At 46.9% G+C, this 24,960-nt stretch overlaps 3 protein-coding genes across 3 annotated transcripts in view; all 3 read right to left on the bottom strand.

The window, feature by feature from the left end:
* LOC144111888 (uncharacterized) overlaps positions 1-573 on the bottom strand; it is a 49,494-nt gene extending 48,921 nt beyond the window's left edge. Inside the window, exon 1 of the mRNA XM_077644916.1 lies at positions 219-573. Coding sequence (XP_077501042.1) covers positions 219-573 — 355 coding nt within the window. The remainder of the gene's footprint in view (positions 1-218) is intronic.
* Positions 574-638: 65 nt separating this feature from the next.
* LOC144111887 (uncharacterized) lies at positions 639-21,773 on the bottom strand. The gene is made up of 7 exons (XM_077644914.1): positions 21,154-21,773; positions 20,163-20,309; positions 17,876-18,022; positions 15,382-16,857; positions 14,391-14,537; positions 12,267-12,413; positions 639-1,693 (listed from the first exon to the last, which is right to left on the bottom strand). Exons 1-7 carry the CDS (start codon positions 21,767-21,769, stop codon positions 639-641), a joined length of 3,735 nt encoding a protein of 1,244 aa, XP_077501040.1. The 5' UTR covers positions 21,770-21,773.
* Positions 21,774-22,246: 473 nt separating this feature from the next.
* Positions 22,247-24,960, bottom strand: part of LOC144111886 (uncharacterized) — a 41,604-nt gene continuing 38,890 nt past the window's right edge. The window contains exons 13-14 of the mRNA XM_077644913.1: positions 23,651-23,797; positions 22,247-22,632 (exon numbers count right to left, since the gene is read on the bottom strand). Of these exons, the coding sequence (XP_077501039.1) occupies positions 22,247-22,632; positions 23,651-23,797 (533 nt within the window). The remainder of the gene's footprint in view (positions 22,633-23,650; positions 23,798-24,960) is intronic.

The raw sequence follows: 24,960 nt of genomic DNA, 5'->3' as shown, positions 1-24,960 counted from the left end.
CACCTAGTTACTTGTGATGGCATCATAACAATCCTTTGACAGCTTGATATAATGCAGCCATATTGTTCCAACACACATTGAAAGCCTGCACTGTGTCCCTGCCATCCAGTGTTCTCACCCAAATTTTAGAGTACAAGCTGCAAAGTGAAGCCATGCATCAGGTCATTCACAACGTACGCATGGTTCTGCAACCTGCACAAGAAATCAGAAATACTTACGCTCTGATTCAAATGCAGCCTCTGGATGGGGTGACAGGCCAGACTCGGCCAGTTGAGGCAGCAGCGCCGTTGTGGTTGGCTGCACTGGCTCAGATGAAGCTGCAAGTGCCACGGACTCAAGCACAGGGGCCGGAGCAAGCTCGGGGGAAGCTGGCAGAGCCGTCACTGGCGCCTCCTGACCAAGATTTTCCTGCTTCAGTTCACAGCGAGCGGCAGATTCTGCCACCTGACTTAGCATAAAAAGGTCTGGTGGCCAAGCTGTCTGTGGTGGTTCTGACCGAACAAGCACGTCCAGTCCTGTCTCCTGCAAAGAGATAGCCCCAAGCGCCCTCGGTTCTGCAACGTGCTCCAACATCCCTGCAATATCCTGTGGTAGTTTGGAGGAAGCTGAAGTCATCGTAAGTTCCTCCACAGCTTCCATTACAGGGGCTGCAACTCCATCTTGGAGACAGCAGCAGACTTCAGCTCTTCTGACAGAGATGCCTGCGTGCTTGCTACCAATACATGTCTGGGTTCAGATGCTTCTGAAAGAGGTGACACCTCCGGCAATAGGCCTGGCTTCAGTGCAGATATAGATACAGGCGCCATTGCCTCTTCAGCATGCTCCAGCTGCATTGCTGTTTCCTGGGGCAGCTCAAAGGATCCTGAAGTCACCATCAGTTCTCTCGCAGCTTCCATTGCAAGATTCTGCTGCTCCCGTTTGGAGGAAGTAAAAGGCTCCAGCTGCTCCTCCAGATATTCCTGCACACTATCCCACGACGGCTGTGTGGGTTGGGGTGGTTCTGAAGTAGGAGTCAGCTCTGGCACAGGCCTTAGGTCTGGTGCAGAGACAGATGCAAGCGCCATTGTGTCGTTGACGGGCTCCAGCATCCCTGCAGTTTCGTGTGGCAGTTTGGAAGAAACTGAAAGTGCCACAAGTTCTTTAACATCTCTCATTTCAAAATCCTGCTGCTCATCCAGAGATTCCTGCATGTGAGCCTCTGACAGTCGCATGGGTTGGGGTGGTTCTGAAGTCACTTCCAGCACTAGCCCTGGCTCTGGTATAGAGATGGGTGCAAATGCCGTTTGCTCTTTGCCATGCTCCTGCCCCTCAGCTGCATCCTGTGGCAGTTCGAAGGAAGCCAAAGGCACCACAGGTTCCTCCAGAGTAGCAGGCTCCAGCTGCTCCTCCCGAGATACCTGCACACAAGCCTCCAACAGTCGTGTGGGTTGGGATGATTCTGGAGGAGGAGTAGACTCCGGCACTGGCTCTGGTGGAGAGGTCTCTGGCTCTGATGGAGAGGCCACTGACAGCGGTGACCAGGCCAGCCATGGGGATTTGGAGGGCAGCTCTGGCAAGGTGACCTCAAATTGGTCAACCTTGCTTTCCTCTCCACCATGTGGAGGCGATGGAGGCAAGGGAGTGAGCGACCGGGGATCCCCCATTTCTGCTATCATGTTGAGCAGCATGCTTCTCTCATCAGAGGCACCATCACCTGCAAGTAAATAACAAAGCAAAGTGCGTTCTCCCATACTAAACACAACCAAATGTAGGGAGAAAACGTGAGTGAAAATGAACACAGACGTAAATTAGTGACCAACCAACATATGTATGAAAAACATTCACCATTCTACCTCGTTCATTTCAGACGCAGATAATCGTAGAACAAAACAAAATAAAAACAAAAATCCTATCATACTACTTGGCCTGGGAAGAAGCTTTGTTCTTGTTCGACGACATCAAAATCAATTTCCAGTGATACAGCCTTTCTTGGCTGAATAGTGTGGTGGGAATTTGCTGGAATTTTTTTCCCTTTTTTGATTCTTGTGAAAATCGAGGCAAAAACCTATGGGGCAGAAGCATGGAGGCTAGTGAAAAGGGTTTAGCTTAAGTTGAGGACAGCACACCAAACTAAAGAAGAACAATAGGTGTAACGTTAAGCTGGAAGTGGGCAGAGTGGGTGAGGGAACAAACGCAGGTTAATGACATCCTAGTCAAAATCAAGAGGAAGAAATGGGCTTGGACAGGGCATGTAATGTGAAGACAAGACAATCGATAGCCCTTAAGGGTAACAGAATGGATTCCACGGGAAGGGAAGTGTAGCAGAAGGCGGCAGAAAGTTAGGTGGGCGGATGTGATTAAGAAGTTTGCGGGGATAGGGTGGTGGCATCTGGCACAGGACAGATTTAATTGGAGAGATATGAGGGAGGCCTTCGTCCTGGAGTGGGCGTCGTCGAGGTGATGACGATGATGGAAATAAAATACCAACACAAGAATATAGAATGAAACCTTATGTCTATTGCGGAAGGGAATTAAAAAACGGCACCAGGGCTATAAAGCCTGCAATAGTCTCTTAATTTGTCAAAAAAATGATTACTGTGAGGAATGCTGTGCCTAACACTAGCAAGACCGTATAGACGGCCATGCTTTGTGAAGTCAAACTCCACAAAACATCAGTGCCTTTGCAGAAACAAGGCACCATGCATCACCAATACGACCAACTTACATTCTTGCTTGATGGCCAAGTAAAAAAAAAATCATTGGAAATTTCAAATGGAACCAATTCGACTTTCCAATTGGTTCCAAGTGGATTTTACGATTGTAACCAATTGGTTTCAGTTGTGTTTTTAGCCACTTGGCCAATTGGACTCCACTGGATCAACTGGACCAATGAATTGGACCCATTAGGCCTTGGGCAGCTTTTGCATCCAGAAAATATTCATAACATATACATCACAATTAAGTTGTGAAAAATATACGATGTGAGAAATATTTCTACAAGTCAACATATTAATGTCCAAAAGGAAAACTGAGTTGCTTGGACTGGTGCCAATCAACAAATTTTTACCACGGAATTAAAAACCATAAGAATTTATGGATATCAAGGCCAAAAGACAAGCGTAAATCACACACAAGAAACACTACACATTCAGACACTAATAGCATATAAATTAGCTCGATATGTACATGCAAAGAACACACTTGCGTTCCAACTTATATACCCCATTAATGAGGCTCTCATGCTGGGGCCAGTGATGCTTGCCCACTGAGCACGGTTATTTAATTTCGACCACAGTGGTGGTGCAAGTGGTGGATACAACTTAGGCAGTGGCAGTGCAGATAATGAATACAATTTAGCAGGATAAGCTGTTGATAGCTCTTAATATAAAAGCCATGTTAGTTCTGCCTTGTTTGCAAATATGCAAATGTTCACATGGATACATTGGGTGCAGTTGTATAGACCAATTGGGTTCACCAGTTGGAAACTCAATTGATCCAAATCTAACCAATTGGAAACTCAATTGGTATAATCGGATAATCCATTTGGACTATCCACTTGGTACACCATTCAAATTGGAACCATCTGTAAACTCAATTGGTCCAATTGGAACCAGCTGATAATGCAATTGGTTCCAACTGTTTTCTTTTCTACTGGGCATCATTCACTAAACACCTCAGGTCTTTCCTTTCTCGTTTTTTGCACCTTGCTTCAAGCAGAAAGAGAGACCTTTCCTTCAAAGAGAAAAAAAAGCAAGCAAGGCTGCTTTACAACAGTGTGTTCAGCGACCATTGAGCTAAACAAAGAACAACACTAGACAGGGGTATTCTTTGATCAAATCCTATCGACACCTAGAATAACACTATAGGTTGAGATAATGCTTCGACTCGGCGTTTCTTTTTAAGTATGGAGACCATTAATGTAAAGCACCAAAAGACTTAGCACTAACTCACAAAACTGCAGACAGTCAAGGACTAGTAGCTAATTAACCTATTTGAAGTACCTAAATGCTGTTTATCTCGATCTAACATGCAGTTGCCCACTGCCTAGGCAAGCAGCTACTCATAAGCAAAAGACAAGAAGACAAGGAATCATGGTGCTTTGTCTAAGGAATTCTCATGGGTGGATGTCACCAGAACCCCCAGACAGCAGGCTGCAGAGGAAGCACTATGGCTACATCTTGTACGCTAAGACTAACCTAGATGTTTCGCATGTTTTGCAACAACTTTTTTCCCTATTCATTCCTTTGTCTCCTTGGATTGGCCAGCCCTGCCATCCATACTGGAGCCCGTGAATCACATGGTTTGTTAACCTGTCAATGATGCTGTCACAATTAAGTTGCAGCGGTATACCAACTGTAGAAGAAAAAAATAATAAAGTTGAGAAGTGGATTGTTACAGAGTATGGTCCCTGGTCACCGTATGCCATCTAGCTGTCGTGACAGTCAAGGGATCAAGGCTCTACAGAATTCAGTTTAATGCTTATGTAGGCTGTTTTCAATTATCTTAAATTTTATCACTATGTTCCAATGTCAATAAGCTGCTATGTTTCTCCCTGACATATGAGTTATTCTTCGAATTTTGTGAAAAAAAATGCTTATATCAACAGGGCTATAAGCGGAAACATACAGACATGGAGACTGGGGCCATCTACGCAAATGACAAAGGGACGTGACTTTATTAGGATTAAGTAAAATGACTTGCTTTATCATAAACATGTAACATTCAAGTGAGGCACTGGCTAGTTTTGCCTGGAAAAAAAAAAGGACAGAAAAAAGTGCTGCCTGAAGGCATATGCCGTGACTGTGATTTACGCTTTTTCGGACAGCTCTAAACTTCCCTCCATTCGCATGAAACCATATTGCGACCTACGCAAACAGGAGCATACAGTAGGCATAAGCAGCTCTGCCCCAATTTTGGAGTGAATATAAGTGCACTCAGGGTTAGCAGCACTCATGAGCAGCACATTATTGGCAGTAGCACGAGGGAGAACGTGATTCCAGTGGTGAGAAAATATAACAGGCCAAGCAAGCATCTCACCATGGGCTGTTGGGTGCTTGTGCCCTTGTGTTGCAGTCATGCTGCCTTCTGGCGTCTCAGTTCCAGTAGCCTGATCCAGCCGCGAAATCGTTGCCGGACTGTGCTCGGAGGGGGGATGTCTAATCCGTCTCTTCATCCATGGTCTGCCTGTATAAGGCATTGACACGACATCTGAAGCAGTACCCAATATGGGCAGCTGCATTGCCCACCATCCAGTCATTGCAATATGCTCAGCTAAGCTTGGTGTAACGATGTTTTGCCACAACTGCCGTAATTATCCCTGCACTAAGGTGTTGAACTGCATATAAGAAAATCGCTATCATTAGCATGACATTGGAATAGTAGGAGCTAAGTGTCATGCTCTTACACACACACACGCATGCACAAACGCACGCAATTATCCCTGCACTACGGTGTTGAGCTCAATATCAAAAAATCGCTACCATTAGCATGACACTGGTCTAGTAAGAGCTAAGTGTCATGCTCTCTCTCTCTCTCTCTCACGCACGCACATGCACACACACATTAAAGAGAGGCCAAATCAAATTATTTCTTAATCATGATGGCAGCAGACTGTTACTGCCGTTTAGCCCAATTATCACCTTAATCCATGTTTCTCGCGTTTTGCAAGAACTCTTTTCCCTATTCATTCCTTTGTCTCCATGGATTGGCCAGCTCTGCCATCCATACTGGAGCCCGTGAATCGCATGGTTTGTTAACCTGTCAATGATGCTGTCACAATTAAGTTGCAGCTGTATACCAAGTGTAGAAAAAAAAAATAATGAAGTTGAGAAGTCGATTGTTACAGAGTGTGGTCCCTGGTCACTGTATGCCATCTAGCTCTCGTGACAGTCAAGGAATCAAGGCTCTACGGAATTCAGTTTAATGCTTATGAGTATGCAAGGAAGGACTGCCCCTGTCTGCGGTCAACTGCAAGAACGTATTGCAAGAGTAGACCATTCCCGCTCTGCAGGTAGCCGCTGTGGTTATTTGCCGCCACTGATGTCTCGCCTTAACAGCTGCTCTTAGTTACTGCAGAATCTGGCGGCACTGATCCCCTTCAGTTCGGACTGGTAATCATTGCTGAGTGCAGTCACCACTGGTAGTACGACAAAAAAAAAGGTGCTCCCTCGGATTTGCCATTGTTAAAAAGGTTTTATGATGAAACGGGCACCTCGGCAATACTTCCGGAGGCTTTTCAACATCCTTGCGGAACAAACAGGAAAACCCATACTGGGTGACAAAACGTCTTTCACCTATGTCCTAAAGTCTGGGCAAAGTTGGAGGCGCCAGGTATGTAGAACCTATAAACATCAAACCATATTGCGACCTACGCAAACAGGAGCATATGATAGGCATACGCAGCTTTGCCCCAATTTTGGCGTGAATATAAGTGCACTCAGGGTTAGCAGCACGCATGAGCAGCACATTGTTGGTAGTAGCACGAGGAAGAACATGATTTCAGTGGTGAGACAATATAACAGGTCAAGCAAGCATCTCACCATGGGCTGTTGGGTGCTTGTGCCCTTGTGTTGCAGTCATGCTGCCTTCTGGCTTCTCAGTTCCAGTAGCCTGATCCAGCCGCGAAATCGTTGCTGGACTGTGCTCGGAGAGGGGACATCTAATCCGTCTCTTCAGCCAGGGTCTCCCTGTATAAGGCATTGACACGACATCTGAAGCAGTACCCAGTATGGGTAGCTGCCCACCATCTAGTCATTGCAATATGCTGAGCTAAGCTCGACGTAACGATGTTTTTCCACAACTGCCGCAATTATCCCTGCACTATGGTGTTGAGCTGCATATTGCTATCATTAGCATGACATTGGTCTAGTAGGAGCTAAGTGTCATGCTCACTCTCTCTCATGCACGCACGCGCGCACACACACTTAAAAATTAAAGAGACCAAATCAAATTATTTTTAATCATGATGGTAGCAGGCTGTTACTGCCGTTTAGCCCAATTACGAAACATGTCACCTTCATCCAAGCAACAAGCATCAGATTGCGATGCTTCGCAGTTACTGCCCATGAATAAAAGTTCATGCTGTCACCTAGTTACTTGTGATGGCTGTTGTGTCTGCACTTCATTTATTGCACAACTAAGAACATGGTACAATACTGACACACAACATTGAAGCCATGCTGCCGGCACCACACACACACACACAGCGTCAATACGCGCGCATGCAGCTTGTGTCCACAGTTGCCAACACACGCACGGTACGCCGCTGCTTTTGGCACACAACACTTCCTCCCTTGTAATTTTTTTACAAGTCCAGTTTCGATGGTGGTCGACGTACTCTCACTGGGCGACCTGTGATAGGATCAGGGAGGCTCACGGGAACTGCTACCCGAGGAGTATTAAGTTTGTCTTCTGGTGCACTCACACATGGATCACGTCGAGGTGATGCAGATTTGTTTTCATCTGGAACACAAGCAGGTGATGTCTCCTTGTCCGGGGAGGTTTTCATACTGGGTAGGAATTCAGGTTCCGAATCCAGATGGCGTTTGTCGTCGGTGTAACCTTTGCGCAGTTGATCAGTGTGACGTTTCCAGGTTGTTCCTCCAACTTCCACTTCATATGATAGAGGCCCTGTTCTGGTTGCGATTGTTCCGGGCACCCATTTACTTGTACCCCTATAGGAGCGCACAGAAACTTCTTCCCCCTCAGAAAAGGAGCGCTGAGGCTTACTTGGTTGAGATGACCCTTGTTTCTCATACGTACGTCCACCGGGTTGTGGGCGTAATAGTGCCAGTCGAGTGCGTAGCTCGCGCCCGAGATAAAGGTTTGCTGGTGTCTCACCAGTAGCACAGTGGGGTGTCGTACGGTATGCCAAAAGGAAGTTTGTCAACTTCTTGATGATGGATCCCTCTCCTTTCATGGCCTTCATACTGTGCTTGAAGGACTGCACGAATCTTTCAGCGAGACCGTTCGTCGCCGGGTGATATGGCGCGCTAAATGTGTGTCGCACACCATTCTGCATGAGAAAGGTCCGAAGCTCTTCCGATGTGAATTGAGGACCATTGTCCGTGACAATGCGTTCTGGAATGCCGTGAGATGCAAACATAACGCGCAGTGCATCCACGGTGCACTCTGCCGTAGTTGAACTCATCACATGTATTTCAGGCCATTTTGAGAATGAGTCAACAGCGATAAGAAACATTTTGCCCAGGAATGGCCCTGCAAAGTCTAAATGAACTCGGCGCCATGGTCCACTCGGCACTTCCCATGGGTGCAGAGAGACCTTTGGTGGCATGTTGCTCTCGCTGGAGCACCCTGCACATTTCTTAGTGATGGCTTCGATATCGGTGTCAACAGATGGCCACCACACAAACGAACGTGCAAGCGCTTTCATTTTCACAGTGCCTTGATGTCCAGAGTGCAGGTCGTTGAGGACTGTTTCTCGCAATACAGCTGGAATGACTGTTCTTATGCCCCAAACAATGATGCCGTGGTGTAAAGAGAGTTCATCTCTACGCCTGTAGAATGGAAGGATTTCGTTGTCTTGTTTGCACGAGTCCCACCCGTTCAAAACATGGTAGCGGACTCTCGATAGCAGACGGTCACGCTCTGTGGCTTGTCTGACTTGATGAGCTGTTACAGGTAGTTGCTCCATTTGGTTCAGGTAGAAAAGTTCAGCTTCATCTGGTTTATCTTCAGGACTGTCTGGAAGAGGAAGGCGTGACAATGTATCTGCATTGGCATTATCCGATGATTTGCGGTACTGAATCTCGTAGTCGAGCCCAGCTAGAAACAAGGTATAACGTTGAATGCGTGCAGCTTGCATCGCAGGAACACTGCTGGTTGGGCCAAAGATATGTGTCAGAGGCTGATGATCTGTGATCAGCTTGAAGTGTCTTCCATACAGGTATGCATAGAACTTTTGTATACCCCAGACAATGGCTAGTGCTTCTTTATCTATCTGAGAGTACTGCTTTTCCGAAGCCTTCAAGGTTCGAGATGCAAATGCGATGGGTCTTTCACTCCCATTAGGCATTTTGTGTGAAAGGACTGCTCCGAGTCCGTGGGGGCCAGCATCACATGCTAGACGTACTTCCAGGTTCGGGTTGTAGTACACAAGGACAGTTTCTGAGGCTATAATCTTCTTTGCTTGCTGAAATGCCACCTCACATTCTTTTGTCCACTTCCATGGTGATGATTTCTCCAGAAGTGCATGCAGTGGTCTGAGAAGATTAGCACTGTCTGGAATAAACTTCCCGTAATAGTTCACAAGGCCAAGGAATGACCTCAACTCAGACGTGGACTTGGGTGTAGGAGCACGTATCAATGCCTTGATCTTGTCCTCTGTCTTGTGTAACCCGGTTCCATCAAGCTTGTAACCACAGTATGTTACGGAGTCTTCAAAGAACGAACATTTCTGGAGGTTAGCTCTGAGCCCATACTCTTGCAGTCTTCTGAGCACTAGCTCTAGGTTCTTGAGATGAGAATCTTCTGACTCACCAGTGACAAGAATGTCATCTTGAGTAGCATGGCACATTGGGATTCCCTGCAGGATTTGATCTATTGTTCTCTGCCACACAGCTGGTGCAGAAGAGATGCCAAAAATCATTCTGTTGTACTGATACAGCCCTTTTTCTGTGTTAATGGTCAAGAGCGGCTTGGACTCATCGTCTACTTCCATTTGTAGGTAGGCTTGTCTCAGATCTATCTTTGAAAACTTCTGTCCTCCTGCTAACTTTGCAAAGATGTCCTCAATGCGGGGTAAGGGATACTGGTCCACCACCAAGTGAGGGTTGATTGTGGCTTTGAAGTCTCCACATATGCGGACAGTTCCATTTGCTTTCACTACAGGCACTATGGGCGTGGCCCAATCACTGTGATTCACTTTTGTCAAGATGCCGACTGCTTCCAACCGTTCAAGCTCAGTGTTCACTTTCTCCTTCAAGGCATAGGGCACCTGTCGTGGCCTGCAGAACTTCGGTTGCACACCACTTTGAAGACGCAGTTTCAGTTTGATGTGCTTGAGTTTTCCAATGCTATCATCGAAGACGTCCCTGTGTTCTGCGAGGATCTTGTTCAGTTGATCTGCACGTGGCCCCAGTTGGTTGTCGATCCTCAATACGCTGCTCAGCTCAAGAAGGTTGAAACGATTAATCCAGTCTCTTCCGAAGAGCGGAGGTCCTGGAGTGTCGACTAAAAAGAACTGCACGCGTTGCGTTGACTTCCCAAACGTGACATTGGCTGTTGCCACACCGTTAGGTCTAAAGGTTTGACCAGTCAGCGTTTTGAACCGTACTGAAGTTCCCTCCAGAGGCAGATGAGAGAGATGCGCTTCGTACGTGGTTCTTGGCACAAGAGAATACTTGGATCCAGTGTCCATCTCCATTTCCAATGTGTGCCCTTCGATCTGTGGCTTCAGCCAGATCGGACTGCTTTTGTTCCCATCGTCGACATGTGCCAGAAGTTCAAATGCATCACTGTCTTGTTCAATGGCATGCACTTGACTTTTTGAAGCCTGCCTATTCTTGTAAGTAAGGCTTGACCGGCGTGGTGCTCTATTGGCGTCGCTTGACTTGCTTTTACACGCGGTACTAATGTGGCCAACTTTATTGCACTTGTGGCAAACACTTGTGAGAAACTTGCATTTCGACGGTGGATGCCCCTTGCGGTCACACCTGTAACATCGTCGTGCTTCCTTCTCGACATGAGCCACGGAAGCCGGCACTTCTTCCCTGCTTTTGAATTCGGCGATGTCCTTCACGGCAAGTTCATGTGCTACTGCTTCGTCAAGGGCGTGCTCTAGCGTAACCTTTTTTGCGGTTAGCAATCTCTGCTGGACTTGCACGTAGCGAAGACCGCACACAAATTTATCCCGCAGTGCCTGGTTCAAAAATGACCCAAAGTTGCAGTTCTGTGAAAGCCGCCGCAGTTCTGCCATATATTCGTTAGCAGACTCGCCTTCTCTCTGAAGTCTCTTGTAGAACCGATGTCGCTCAGACATTTCAAGAGGCACAGGTGAAAAGTAGTCTCCCAGGTACTTTTTAATGTCTGCGTACGTTTTCTCTGAGGGTTTGTTCGGCGTGGTCAGCTTGCGAAGGATTGCGTAAGTTTTCGCTCCCATGCTTGTAATTATAGCCGCTACCTTCTTCTCTTCCGGTAAGCTGTTGAGCGCGAAGTATTCGTCCGCCCTTTCTATATACGACGACCAGTCTTCAACAGTGTCATCGAAACTGTCGAGCTTACCGATTAGCGCTGCTTGAGCTGCCATTGTTCTCCCGCCCAGCGTAGGGCTCGCAGAGTTAGGCCTGACACTTCGTGTTTGTCAATGCTCTTCTTGCGGCTGCCAGTTACTGTCGCTTGATGTGGTGATCTTCAGGCCGTTCTTGGAGCGTTCTTGATCCGGTCCTCGTCGCCATTTGTTGTGTCTGCACTTCATTTATTGCACAACTAAGAACATGGTACAATACTGACACACAACATTGAAGCCATGCCGCCGGCACCACACACACACACACAGCGTCAATACGCGCGCATGCAGCTTGTGTCCACAGTTGCCAACACACGCACGGTACGCCGCTGCTTTTGGCACACAACAATGGCATCATAACAATCCGTTGACAGCTTGATATAATGCAGCCATATTGTTCCAACACACATTGAAAGCCTGCACTGTGTCCTTGCCATCCAGTGTTCTCACCCAAATTTTACAGTACGAGCTGCAAAGTGAAGCCATGCATCAGGTCATTCACAATGTACGCATGGTTCTGCAACCTGCACAAGAAATCAAAAATACTTACGCTCTGATTCAAATACAGCCTCTGGATGCGGTGACAGGCCAAACTCGGCCTGCTTATCAACAGGGCTATAAGTGGAAACATACAGACACGGAGACTGGGGCCATCTACGCAAATGACAAAGGGACGTGACTTTATTAGGATTAAGTAAAATGACTTGCTTTATCATAAACATGTAATGTTCAAGTGAGGCACTGGGTAGTTTTGCCTGGAAAAAAAAGGACAGAAAAAAGTTCTGCCTGAAGGCATATGCCGTGACTGTGATTTACGCTTTTTCGGACAGCTCTAAACTTCCCTCCATTCGCATGAAACCATATTGCGACCTACGCAAACAGGAGCATACAGTAGGCATAAGCAGCTCTGCCCCAATTTTGGCGTGAATATAAGTGCACTCAGGGTTAGCAGCACTCATGAGCAGCACATTTTTGGTAGTAGCACGAGGAAGAACGTGATTCCAGTGGTGAGAAAACATAAGAGGCCAAGCAAGCATCTCACCATGGGCTGTTGGGTGCTTGTGCCCTTGTGTTACAGTCATGCTGCCTTCTGGCGTCTCAGTTCCAGTAGCCTGGTCCAGCCGCGAAATCGTTGCCGGACTGTGCTCGGAGGGGAGATGTCTAATCCGTCTCTTCAGCCATGGTCTCCCTGTATAAGGCATTGACACGACATTTGAAGCAGTACCCAGTATGGACAGCTGCATTGCTCACCATCAAGTCATTGCAATATGCTCAGCTAAGCTCGGTGTAACGATGTTTTGCCACAACTGCCGTAATTATCCCTGCACTATGGTGTTGCGCTGCATATAAGAAAATCGCTATCATTCGCATGACATTTGAATAGTAGGAGCTAAGTGTCATGCTCTTCCACACACACATGCATGCACAAACACACGCAATTATCCCTGCACTATGGTATTGAGCTGCATATCAAAAAATCGCTATCATTAGCATGACATTGGTCTAGTAAGAGCTAAGTGTCATGCTCTCCCTCTCTCACGCATGCACACACATGCACACACACATTAAAAAGAGGCCAAATCAAATTATTTCTTAATCATGATGGCAGCAGACTTACTGCCGTTTAGCCCAATTACGAAACATATCACCTTAATCCATGTTTCTCGCGTTTTGCAAGAACTCTTTTCTCTATTCATTCCTTTGTCTCCATGGATTGGCCAGCTCTGCCATCCATACTGGAGCCCGTGAATCATATGGTTTGTTAACCTGTCAATGATGCTGTCACAATTAAGTTGCAGCGGTATACTAACTGTAGATGAAAAAAATAATAAAGTTGAGAAGTGGATTGTTACAGAGTATGGTCCCTGGTCACCGTATGCCATCTAGCTGTCGTGACAGTCAAGGGATCAAGGCTCTACAGAATTCAGTTTAATGCTTATGTAGGCTGTTTTCAATTATCTTAAATTTTAGCACTATGTTCCAATGTCGATCAGCTACTATGTTTCTCCCTCGCATATGAGTTATTCTTCGAACTTTGTGAAAAAAAATGCTTATATCAACAGGGCTATAAATGGAAACATACAGACACGGAGACTGGGGCCACCTACGTAAATGACAAAGGGACGTGACTTTGTTAGGATTAAGCAAAATGACTTGCTTTATCATAAACATGTAATGTTCAAGTGAGGTACTGGCTAGTTTTGCCTGGAAAAAAAAAAGGACAGAAAAAAGTGCTGCCTGAAGGCATATGCTGTGACTGTGATTTACGTTTTTTCGGACAGCTCTAAACTTCCATCTTCCATTTCCTTAGACCTCTTGTAGTTGCCAATGGGCTGTGCTACATATACACACATATGAAAGAATACAAGTCTTTGAAACAAGCTGCAAGATGCCTTGCTTCAAGTGACCACCTCAATACCAAGGCCCTAACTGTATGGCACTCCAGACCGGTTATGGGATATACGCTATGGCAAAAGCATTCCAACCAGCAGCCACATAGATACATGTCTAAGCTTCTCATATACATTGTGTCATGACACGTGTCGTAAATGTATGCAAGGAAGGACTGCCCCTGTCTGCGGTCAACTGCAAGAACGTATTGCAAGAGTAGACCATTCCCGCTCTGCAGGTAGCAGCTGTGGTTATTTACCGCCACTGGTGTCTCGCCTTCACCAGCTGCTCTTAGTTACTGCAGAATCTGGCGGCACTGATCCCCTTCAGTTCGGACTGGTAATAATTGCTGACTGCAGTCACCACTTGTAGTACGACAAAAAAAAAAGGTGCTCCCTCGGATTTGCCATTGTTAAAAAGGTTTTATGATGAAACGGCCACCTCGGCAACACTTCGAGAGGCTTTTCAGCATCCTAGCAGAACAAACAGGAAAACCCATACTGGGTGACAAAACGTCTGTCACCTATGTCCTAAAGTCTGGGCAAAGTTGGAGGCGCCAGGTATGTAGAACCTATAAACAACATCAAACCATATTGCGACCTACGCAAACAGGAGCAGCATATGATAGGCATACGCAGCTTTGCCCCAATTTTGGCGTGAATATAAGTGCACTCAGGGTTAGCAGCAAGCATGAGCAGCACATTGTTGGTAGTAGCACGAGGAAGAACGTGATTTCAGTGGTGAGACAATATAACAGGTCAAGCAAGCAACTCACCATGGGCTGTTGGGTGCTTGTGCCCTTGTGTTGCAGTCATGCTGCCTTCTGGCGTCTCAGTTCCAGTAGTCTGATCCGGCCACGAAATCGTTGCTGGACTGTGCTCGGAGAGGGGACGTCTAATCCGTCTCTTCACCCATGGTCTGCCTGTATAAGGCATTGACACGACATCTGAAGCAGTACCTCTGAAGCAGTACCATCTGAAGCAGCAGCATGAATTAACTATGAATCTATGAATGGATGGTTTGGTTTCTTTGTGTTGTTGGAACTGTATACATGCCTCGTTCCAAACAATAAACACCAGTTGAAAGTCAGCGCTCGTGTGTGTCGTGTCTCCCTTCGTGTCCGTGTCTTAGTGAGCGCTGTTCTGGTTATAATGAGTTACCAACTCGCCCAAGGATCTGTTTTAACCCAGTATGGGTAGCTGTCCACCATCTAGTCATTGCAATATGCTGAGCTAAGGTCGGCGTAACGATGTTTTTCCACAACTGCCGCAATTATCCCTGCACTATGGTGTTGAGCTGCATATTGCTATGATTAGCATGACATTGGTCTAGTAGGAGCTAAGTGTCATGCTCTCTCTTTCTCTCGCACACACGTGCGCACACACACTTAAAAATTAAAGAGACCAAATCAAATTATTTTTAATCATGATGGTAGCAGGCTGTGACTGCCGTTTAGCCCAATTACGAAACATGTCACCTTCATCCAAGCAACAAGCATCAGATTGTGATGCTTCGCAGTTACTGCCCATGAATAAAAGTTCATGCTGTCACCTAGTTACTTGTGATGGCATGATAACAGTCCTTTGACAGCTTGATATAATGCAGCCATATTGTTCCAACACACATTGAAAGCCTGCACTGTGTCCCTGCCATCCAGTGTTCTCACCCAAATTTTACAGTACGAGCTGCAAAGTGAAGCCATGCATCAGGTCATTCACAATGTACGCATGGTTCTGCAACCTGCACAAGAAATCAGAAATACTTACGCTCTGATTCAAATACAGCCTCTGGATGCGGTGACAGGCCAGACTCGGCCAGTTGAGGCAGCAGCGCCGTTGTGGTTGGCTGCACTGGCTCAGATGAAGCTGCAAGTGCCACGGACTCGAGGACAGAGGCCGGAGCAAGCTCGGGGGAAGCCGGCAGAGCCGCCACTGGCCCCTCCTGACCAAGATTTTGCTGCTTCAGTTCACAGCGAGCGGCAGATTCTGCCACCTGACTTAGCATAAAAAGGTCTGGTGGCCAAGCTGTCTGTGGTGGTTCTGACCGAGCAGGCACGTCCAGTCCTGTCTCCTGCACAGAGATAGCCCCAAGCGCCATCGGTCCTGCAACGTGCTCCAACATCCCTGCAATATCCTGTGGTAGTTTGGAGGAAGCTGAAGTCATCGTAAGTTCCTCCACAGCTTCCATTACAGGGGCCTGCAACTCCATCTTGGAGACAGCAGCAGACTTCAGCTCTTCTGACAGAGATGCCTGCGTGCTAGCTACCAATACATGTCTGGATTCAGATGCTTCTGAAAGAGGTGACACCTCCGGCAAAAGGCCTGGGTTCAGTGCAGATATAGCTACAGGCGCCATTGCCTCTTCAGCATGCTCCAGCTGCATTGCTGTTTCCTGGGGCAGCTCAAAGGATCCTGAAGTCACCATTAGTTCTCTCGCAGCTTCCATTGCAAGATTCTGCTGCTCCAGTTTGGAGGAAGTAAAAGGCTCCAGCTGCTCCTCCAGATATTCCTGCACACTAGCCCCCGACGGCTGTGTGGGTTGGGGTGGTTCTGAAGTAGGAGTCAGCTCTGGCACAGGCCTTAGGTCTGGTGCAGAGACAGATGCAAGCGCCATTGTGTCGTTGACGTGCTCCAGCATCCCTGCAGTCTCGTGTGGCAGTTTGGAAGAAACTGAAAGTGCCACAAGTTCCTTAACATCTCTCATTGCAAGATCCTGCTGCTCATCCAGAGATTCCTGCATGTGAGCCTCTGACAGTCTTTTGGGTTGGGGTGGTTCTGAAGTTACTTCCAGCACTAGCCCTGGCTCTGGTACAGAGATGGATGCAAATGCCATTTGCTCTTTGCCATGCTCCTGCCCCTCAGCCGCATCCTGTGGCAGTTCGAAGGAAGCCAAAGGCACCACAGGTTCCTCCAGAGTAGCAGGCTCCAGCTGCTCCTCCCGAGATACCTGCACACAAGCCTCCAACAGACGTGTGGGTTGGGATGGTCCTGGAGGAGGAGTAGACTCCGGCACTGGCTCTGGTGAAGAGGTCTCTGGCTCTGGTGGAGAGGCCACTGACTGCAGTGACCAGGGCAGCCATAGGGATATGGAGGGCAGGTCTGGTAAGGTGACCTCAAATTGGTCAACTTTGCTTTCCTCCCCACCATGTGGAGGAGATGGAGGCAAGGGAGTGAGCGACCGGCGATCCCCCATTTCTGCTCTCATGTTGATCAGCATGCTTCTCTCATCAGAGGCACCGTCACCTGCAAGTAAATTAACAAAGCAAAGTGCATTCTCCCATACTAAACACAACGAAATGTAGGGGGAAAACGTGAGTGAAAGTGACCACAGACGAAAATTAGTGACCAACCAACATATGTATGAAAAAAATTCACCATTCTACCTCGTTCATTTCAGACACAGATAATCGTAGAACAAAAAATAAAAAAAATCCTCTCATACTACTTGGCCTGGGAAGAAGCTTTGTTCTTGTTCGATGATATCAAAATAAATTTCCCATGGTACAGCCTTTCTTGGCTTGAATAGTGTGGTTGGATTTTGCTGGAATTTTTTCCCTTTTTTGGTTCTCGTGAAAATCGAGGCAAAAACCTATGGGGAGAAGCGTGGAGGCTAGCGAGAACGGTTTAGTTTAAGTTGAGGACAGCACACCAAACTGAAGAAGAACGATAGGTGTAACGTTAAGCTGGAAGTGGGCAGATTGGGTGAGGGAACAAACGCAGGTTAATGACATCCTAGTCAAAATCAAGAGGAAGAAATGGGCTTGGGCAAGGCATGTAATGTGAAGACAAGATACCCCGATGGCCCTTAAGGTGGGTTCAGACAAGCGGACCGAATCGCGTATGGCCCGCGCGCGTCAGCGCGGTTATTGCGACACGTGACCAAGCATCTGTCAGTCGGTCTGGACGTCGAGCATTCACACGAATCCAGCGTACAATCTGCACGTCCTCTCTCCTGCAGCGTGCTTGCGGAACAAACAGGAAAACCCATACTGAGTGACAACACGTCTGTTACCTATGTCCCACAGTCTGAGCAAAGTTGGAGGCGCCAGGTATGTAGAACCTATAAACAACATCAAACCACATTGTGACCCATGCAAAGAGGAGCATATGGTATGCATACGCAGCTTTGCCCCCATTTTGGCGTGAATATAAGTGCACTCAGGGTTAGCAGCACGCATGAGCAGCACATTTTTGGTAGCAGCATGAGGAAGAACATGATTTCAGTGGTGAGACAATATAACAGGCCAAGCAAGCATCTCACCATGGGCTGTTGGGTGCTTGTGCCCTTGTGGTGCAGTCATACTGCCTTCTGACGTCTCAGTTCCAGTAGCCTGATCCAGCCGCAAAATCTTTGCTGGACTGTGCTTGGAGGGGAGACGTGCACACCGTCTCTTCAGCCTTTGTCCACCTGTATAAGGCATTGACACGACATCTGAAGCAGTACCCAGTATGGGCAGCTGCATTGCCCACCATCCAGTCATTGCAATATGCTGAGCTAAGCTTGGTGTAACGATGTTTTGCCACAACTGCTGCAATTATCCCTGCACTATAGTGTTGAGCTGCATATAAGAAAATCGCTATCATTAGCATGACACTGGTCTAGTAGGAGCTAAGTGTCATGCTCTAGGTTACTTGCCACATCAGTTCTGTAGCACCTTTCAGTGTTTTTGTTTACCCATGATACACAAGGGTTTTAACCGTTACATATGGTGCATTGATGGCTGCGAGACAACAGCTAACTAACTTCATTTACTGGAAGGCGCAGCCTCCAGAACAAACGAAAGCAGAAAAATACCTTACTATTATTTATCTTTTATTGTCTCTTGTCAAGTAGAGTAGTTACTAAGCATTCATTTGAGACAAGAGATAATTTACCAATCTAGAAGACATGCCACCAGTGAGAGCCAAACCAACGACCTATATGTTGTTTGTGCGACCCTACTACTTCATTAGCAGGTTCAGCTCTTTTCTTATACTTCGTTACATCTTCTTCTGTCTGAAATGATCACCCAATTACTTTTCCACATATCACCTTAATCCATGTTTCTCGCGTTTTGCAAGAACTCTTTTCTCTATTCATTCCTTTGTCTCCATGGATTGGCCAGCTCTGCCATCCATACTGGAGCCCGTGAATCACATGGTTTGTTAACCTGTCAATGATGCTGTCACAATTAAGTTGCAGCGGTATACTAACTGTAGATGAAAAAAATAATAAAGTTGAGAAGTGGATTGTTACAGAGTATGGTCCCTGGTCACCGTATGCCATCTAGCTGTCGTGACAGTCAAGGGATCAAGGCTCTACAGAATTCAGTTTAATGCTTATGTAGGCTGTTTTCAATTATCTTACATTTTAGCACTATGTTCCAATGTCGATCAGCTACTATGTTTCTCCCTCGCATATGAGTTATTCTTCGAACTTTGTGAAAAAAAATGCTTATATCAACAGGGCTATAAATGGAAACATACAGACACGGAGACTGGGGCCACCTACGTAAATGACAAAGGGACGTGACTTTGTTAGGATTAAGCAAAATGACTTGCTTTATCATAAACATGTAATGTTCAAGTGAGGTACTGGCTAGTTTTGCCTGGAAAAAAAAAAGGACAGAAAAAAGTGCTGCCTGAAGGCATATGCTGTGACTGTGATTTACGTTTTTTCGGACAGCTCTAAACTTCCATCTTCCATTTCCTTAGACCTCTTGTAGTTGCCAATGGGCTGTGCTACATATACACACATATGAAAGAATGCAAGTCTTTGAAACAAGCTGCAAGATGCCTTGCTTCAAGTGACCACCTCAATACCAAGGCCCTAACTGTATGGCACTCCAGACCGGTTATGGGATATACGCTATGGCAAAAGCATTCCAACCAGCAGCCACATAGATACATGTCTAAGCTTCTCATATACATTGTGTCATGACACGTGTCGTAAATGTATGCAAGGAAGGACTGCCCCTGTCTGCGGTCAACTGCAAGAACGTATTGCAAGAGTAGACCATTCCCGCTCTGCAGGTAGCAGCTGTGGTTATTTACCGCCACTGGTGTCTCGCCTTCACCAGCTGCTCTTAGTTACTGCAGAATCTGGCGGCACTGATCCCCTTCAGTTCGGACTGGTAATAATTGCTGACTGCAGTCACCACTTGTAGTACGACAAAAAAAAAGGTGCTCCCTCAGATTTGCCATTGTTAAAAAGGTTTTATGATGAAACGGCCACCTCGGCAACACTTCGAGAGGCTTTTCAGCATCCTAGCAGAACAAACAGGAAAACCCATACTGGGTGACAAAACGTCTGTCACCTATGTCCTAAAGTCTGGGCAAAGTTGGAGGCGCCAGGTATGTAGAACCTATAAACAACATCAAACCATATTGCGACCTACGCAAACAGGAGCAGCATATGATAGGCATACGCAGCTTTGCCCCAATTTTGGCGTGAATATAAGTGCACTCAGGGTTAGCAGCAAGCATGAGCAGCACATTGTTGGTAGTAGCACGAGGAAGAACGTGATTTCAGTGGTGAGACAATATAACAGGTCAAGCAAGCAACTCACCATGGGCTGTTGGGTGCTTGTGCCCTTGTGTTGCAGTCATGCTGCCTTCTGGCGTCTCAGTTCCAGTAGTCTGATCCGGCCACGAAATCGTTGCTGGACTGTGCTCGGAGAGGGGACGTCTAATCCGTCTCTTCACCCATGGTCTGCCTGTATAAGGCATTGACACGACATCTGAAGCAGTACCTCTGAAGCAGTACCATCTGAAGCAGCAGCATGAATTAACTATGAATCTATGAATGGATGGTTTGGTTTCCTTGTGTTGTTGGAACTGTATACATGCCTCGTTCCAAACAATAAACACCAGTTGAAAGTCAGCGCTCGTGTGTGTCGTGTCTCCCTTCGTGTCCGTGTCTTAGTGAGCGCTGTTCTGGTTATAATGAGTTACCAACTCGCCCAAGGATCTGTTTTAACCCAGTATGGGTAGCTGTCCACCATCTAGTCATTGCAATATGCTGAGCTAAGGTCGGCGTAACGATGTTTTTCCACAACTGCCGCAATTATCCCTGCACTATGGTGTTGAGCTGCATATTGCTATGATTAGCATGACATTGGTCTAGTAGGAGCTAAGTGTCATGCTCTCTCTTTCTCTCGCACGCACGCGCGCACACACACTTAAAAATTAAAGAGACCAAATCAAATTATTTTTAATCATGATGGTAGCAGGCTGTGACTGCCGTTTAGCCCAATTACGAAACATGTCACCTTCATCCAAGCAACAAGCATCAGATTGCGATGCTTCGCAGTTACTGCCCATGAATAAAAGTTCATGCTGTCACCTAGTTACTTGTGATGGCATGATAACAGTCCTTTGACAGCTTGATATAATGCAGCCATATTGTTCCAACACACATTGAAAGCCTGCACTGTGTCCCTGCCATCCAGTGTTCTCACCCAAATTTTACAGTACGAGCTGCAAAGTGAAGCCATGCATCAGGTCATTCACAATGTACGCATGGTTCTGCAACCTGCACAAGAAATCAGAAATACTTACGCTCTGATTCAAATACAGCCTCTGGATGCGGTGACAGGCCAGACTCGGCCAGTTGAGGCAGCAGCGCCGTTGTGGTTGGCTGCACTGGCTCAGATGAAGCTGCAAGTGCCACGGACTCGAGGACAGAGGCCGGAGCAAGCTCGGGGGAAGCCGGCAGAGCCGTCACTGGCCCCTCCTGACCAAGATTTTGCTGCTTCAGTTCACAGCGAGCGGCAGATTCTGCCACCTGACTTAGCATAAAAAGGTCTGGTGGCCAAGCTGTCTGTGGTGGTTCTGACCGAGCAGGCACGTCCAGTCCTGTCTCCTGCACAGAGATAGCCCCAAGCGCCATCGGTCCTGCAACGTGCTCCAACATCCCTGCAATATCCTGTGGTAGTTTGGAGGAAGCTGAAGTCATCGTAAGTTCCTCCACAGCTTCCATTACAGGGGCCTGCAACTCCATCTTGGAGACAGCAGCAGACTTCAGCTCTTCTGACAGAGATGCCTGCGTGCTAGCTACCAATACATGTCTGGATTCAGATGCTTCTGAAAGAGGTGACACCTCCGGCAAAAGGCCTGGGTTCAGTGCAGATATAGCTACAGGCGCCATTGCCTCTTCAGCATGCTCCAGCTGCATTGCTGTTTCCTGGGGGCAGCTCAAAGGATCCTGAAGTCCACCATTAGTTCTCTCGCAGCTTCCATTGCAAGATTCTGCTGCTCCAGTTTGGAGGAAGTAAAAGGCTCCAGCTGCTCCTCCAGATATTCCTGCACACTAGCCCCCGACGGCTGTGTGGGTTGGGGTGGTTCTGAAGTAGGAGTCAGCTCTGACACAGGCCTTAGGTCTGGTGCAGAGACAGATGCAAGCGCCATTGTGTCGTTGACGTGCTCCAGCATCCCTGCAGTCTCGTGTGGCAGTTTGGAAGAAACTGAAAGTGCCACAAGTTCCTTAACATCTCTCATTGCAAGATCCTGCTGCTCATCCAGAGATTCCTGCATGTGAGCCTCTGACAGTCTTTTGGGTTGGGGTGGTTCTGAAGTTACTTCCAGCACTAGCCCTGGCTCTGGTACAGAGATGGATGCAAATGCCATTTGCTCTTTGCCATGCTCCTGCCCCTCAGCCGCATCCTGTGGCAGTTCGAAGGAAGCCAAAGGCACCAACAGGTTCCTCCAGAGTAGCAGGCTCCAGCTGCTCCTCCCGAGATACCTGCACACAAGCCTCCAACAGACGTGTGGGTTGGGATGGTCCTGGAGGAGGAGTAGACTCCGGCACTGGCTCTGGTGAAGAGGTCTCTGGCTCTGGTGGAGAGGCCACTGACTGCAGTGACCAGGGCAGCCATAGGGATATGGAGGGCAGGTCTGGTAAGGTGACCTCAAATTGGTCAACTTTGCTTTCCTCCCCACCATGTGGAGGAGATGGAGGCAAGGGAGTGAGCGACCGGCGATCCCCCATTTCTGCTCTCATGTTGATCAGCATGCTTCTCTCATCAGAGGCACCGTCACCTGCAAGTAAATTAACAAAGCAAAGTGCATTCTCCCATACTAAACACAACGAAATGTAGGGGGAAAACGTGAGTGAAAGTGAACACAGACGAAAATTAGTGACCAACCAACATATGTATGAAAAAAATTCACCATTCTACCTCGTTCATTTCAGACACAGATAATCGTAGAACAAAAAATAAAAAAAATCCTCTCATACTACTTGGCCTGGGAAGAAGCTTTGTTCTTGTTCGATGATATCAAAATAAATTTCCCATGGTACAGCCTTTCTTGGCTTGAATAGTGTGGTTGGATTTTGCTGGAATTTTTTCCCTTTTTTGGTTCTCGTGAAAATCGAGGCAAAAACCTATGGGGAGAAGCGTGGAGGCTAGCGAGAACGGTTTAGTTTAAGTTGAGGACAGCACACCAAACTGAAGAAGAACGATAGGTGTAACGTTAAGCTGGAAGTGGGCAGATTGGGTGAGGGAACAAACGCAGGTTAATGACATCCTAGTCAAAATCAAGAGGAAGAAATGGGCTTGGGCAAGGCATGTAATGTGAAGACAAGATACCCCGATGGCCCTTAAGGTGGGTTCAGACAAGCGGACCGAATCGCGTATGGCCCGCGCGCGTCAGCGCGGTTATTGCGACACGTGACCAAGCATCTGTCAGTCGGTCTGGACGTCGAGCATTCACACGAATCCAGCGTACAATCTGCACGTCCTCTCTCCTGCAGCGTGCTTGCGGAACAAACAGGAAAACCCATACTGAGTGACAACACGTCTGTTACCTATGTCCCACAGTCTGAGCAAAGTTGGAGGCGCCAGGTATGTAGAACCTATAAACAACATCAAACCACATTGTGACCCATGCAAAGAGGAGCATATGGTATGCATACGCAGCTTTGCCCCCATTTTGGCGTGAATATAAGTGCACTCAGGGTTAGCAGCACGCATGAGCAGCACATTTTTGGTAGCAGCATGAGGAAGAACATGATTTCAGTGGTGAGACAATATAACAGGCCAAGCAAGCATCTCACCATGGGCTGTTGGGTGCTTGTGCCCTTGTGGTGCAGTCATACTGCCTTCTGACGTCTCAGTTCCAGTAGCCTGATCCAGCCGCAAAATCTTTGCTGGACTGTGCTTGGAGGGGAGACGTGCACACCGTCTCTTCAGCCTTTGTCCACCTGTATAAGGCATTGACACGACATCTGAAGCAGTACCCAGTATGGGCAGCTGCATTGCCCACCATCCAGTCATTGCAATATGCTGAGCTAAGCTTGGTGTAACGATGTTTTGCCACAACTGCTGCAATTATCCCTGCACTATAGTGTTGAGCTGCATATAAGAAAATCGCTATCATTAGCATGACACTGGTCTAGTAGGAGCTAAGTGTCATGCTCTAGGTTACTTGCCACATCAGTTCTGTAGCACCTTTCAGTGTTTTTGTTTACCCATGATACACAAGGGTTTTAACCGTTACATATGGTGCATTGATGGCTGCGAGACAACAGCTAACTAACTTCATTTACTGGAAGGCGCAGCCTCCAGAACAAACGAAAGCAGAAAAATACCTTACTATTATTTATCTTTTATTGTCTCTTGTCAAGTAGAGTAGTTACTAAGCATTCATTTGAGACAAGAGATAATTTACCAATCTAGAAGACATGCCACCAGTGAGAGCCAAACCAACGACCTATATGTTGTTTGTGCGACCCTACTACTTCATTAGTAGGTTCAGCTCTTTTCTTATACTTCGTTACATCTTCTTCTGTCTGAAATGATCACCCAATTACTTTTCCACATATCACCTTAATCCATGTTTCTCGCGTTTTGCAAGAACTCTTTTCTCTATTCATTCCTTTGTCTCCATGGATTGGCCAGCTCTGCCATCCATACTGGAGCCCGTGAATCACATGGTTTGTTAACCTGTCAATGATGCTGTCACAATTAAGTTGCAGCGGTATACTAACTGTAGATGAAAAAAATAATAAAGTTGAGAAGTGGATTGTTACAGAGTATGGTCCCTGGTCACCGTATGCCATCTAGCTGTCGTGACAGTCAAGGGATCAAGGCTCTACAGAATTCAGTTTAATGCTTATGTAGGCTGTTTTCAATTATCTTACATTTTAGCACTATGTTCCAATGTCGATCAGCTACTATGTTTCTCCCTCGCATATGAGTTATTCTTCGAACTTTGTGAAAAAAAATGCTTATATCAACAGGGCTATAAATGGAAACATACAGACACGGAGACTGGGGCCACCTACGTAAATGACAAAGGGACGTGACTTTGTTAGGATTAAGCAAAATGACTTGCTTTATCATAAACATGTAATGTTCAAGTGAG

The sequence above is a fragment of the Amblyomma americanum genome, unplaced genomic scaffold (assembly GCF_052857255.1).
Source record: "Amblyomma americanum isolate KBUSLIRL-KWMA unplaced genomic scaffold, ASM5285725v1 scaffold_12, whole genome shotgun sequence".
In the NCBI taxonomy this organism is placed as follows: domain Eukaryota; kingdom Metazoa; phylum Arthropoda; class Arachnida; order Ixodida; family Ixodidae; genus Amblyomma; species Amblyomma americanum.
The sequence above is the reverse complement of the archived record's forward strand: the minus strand, read 5'-3'. Positions and strand labels throughout refer to the sequence as shown.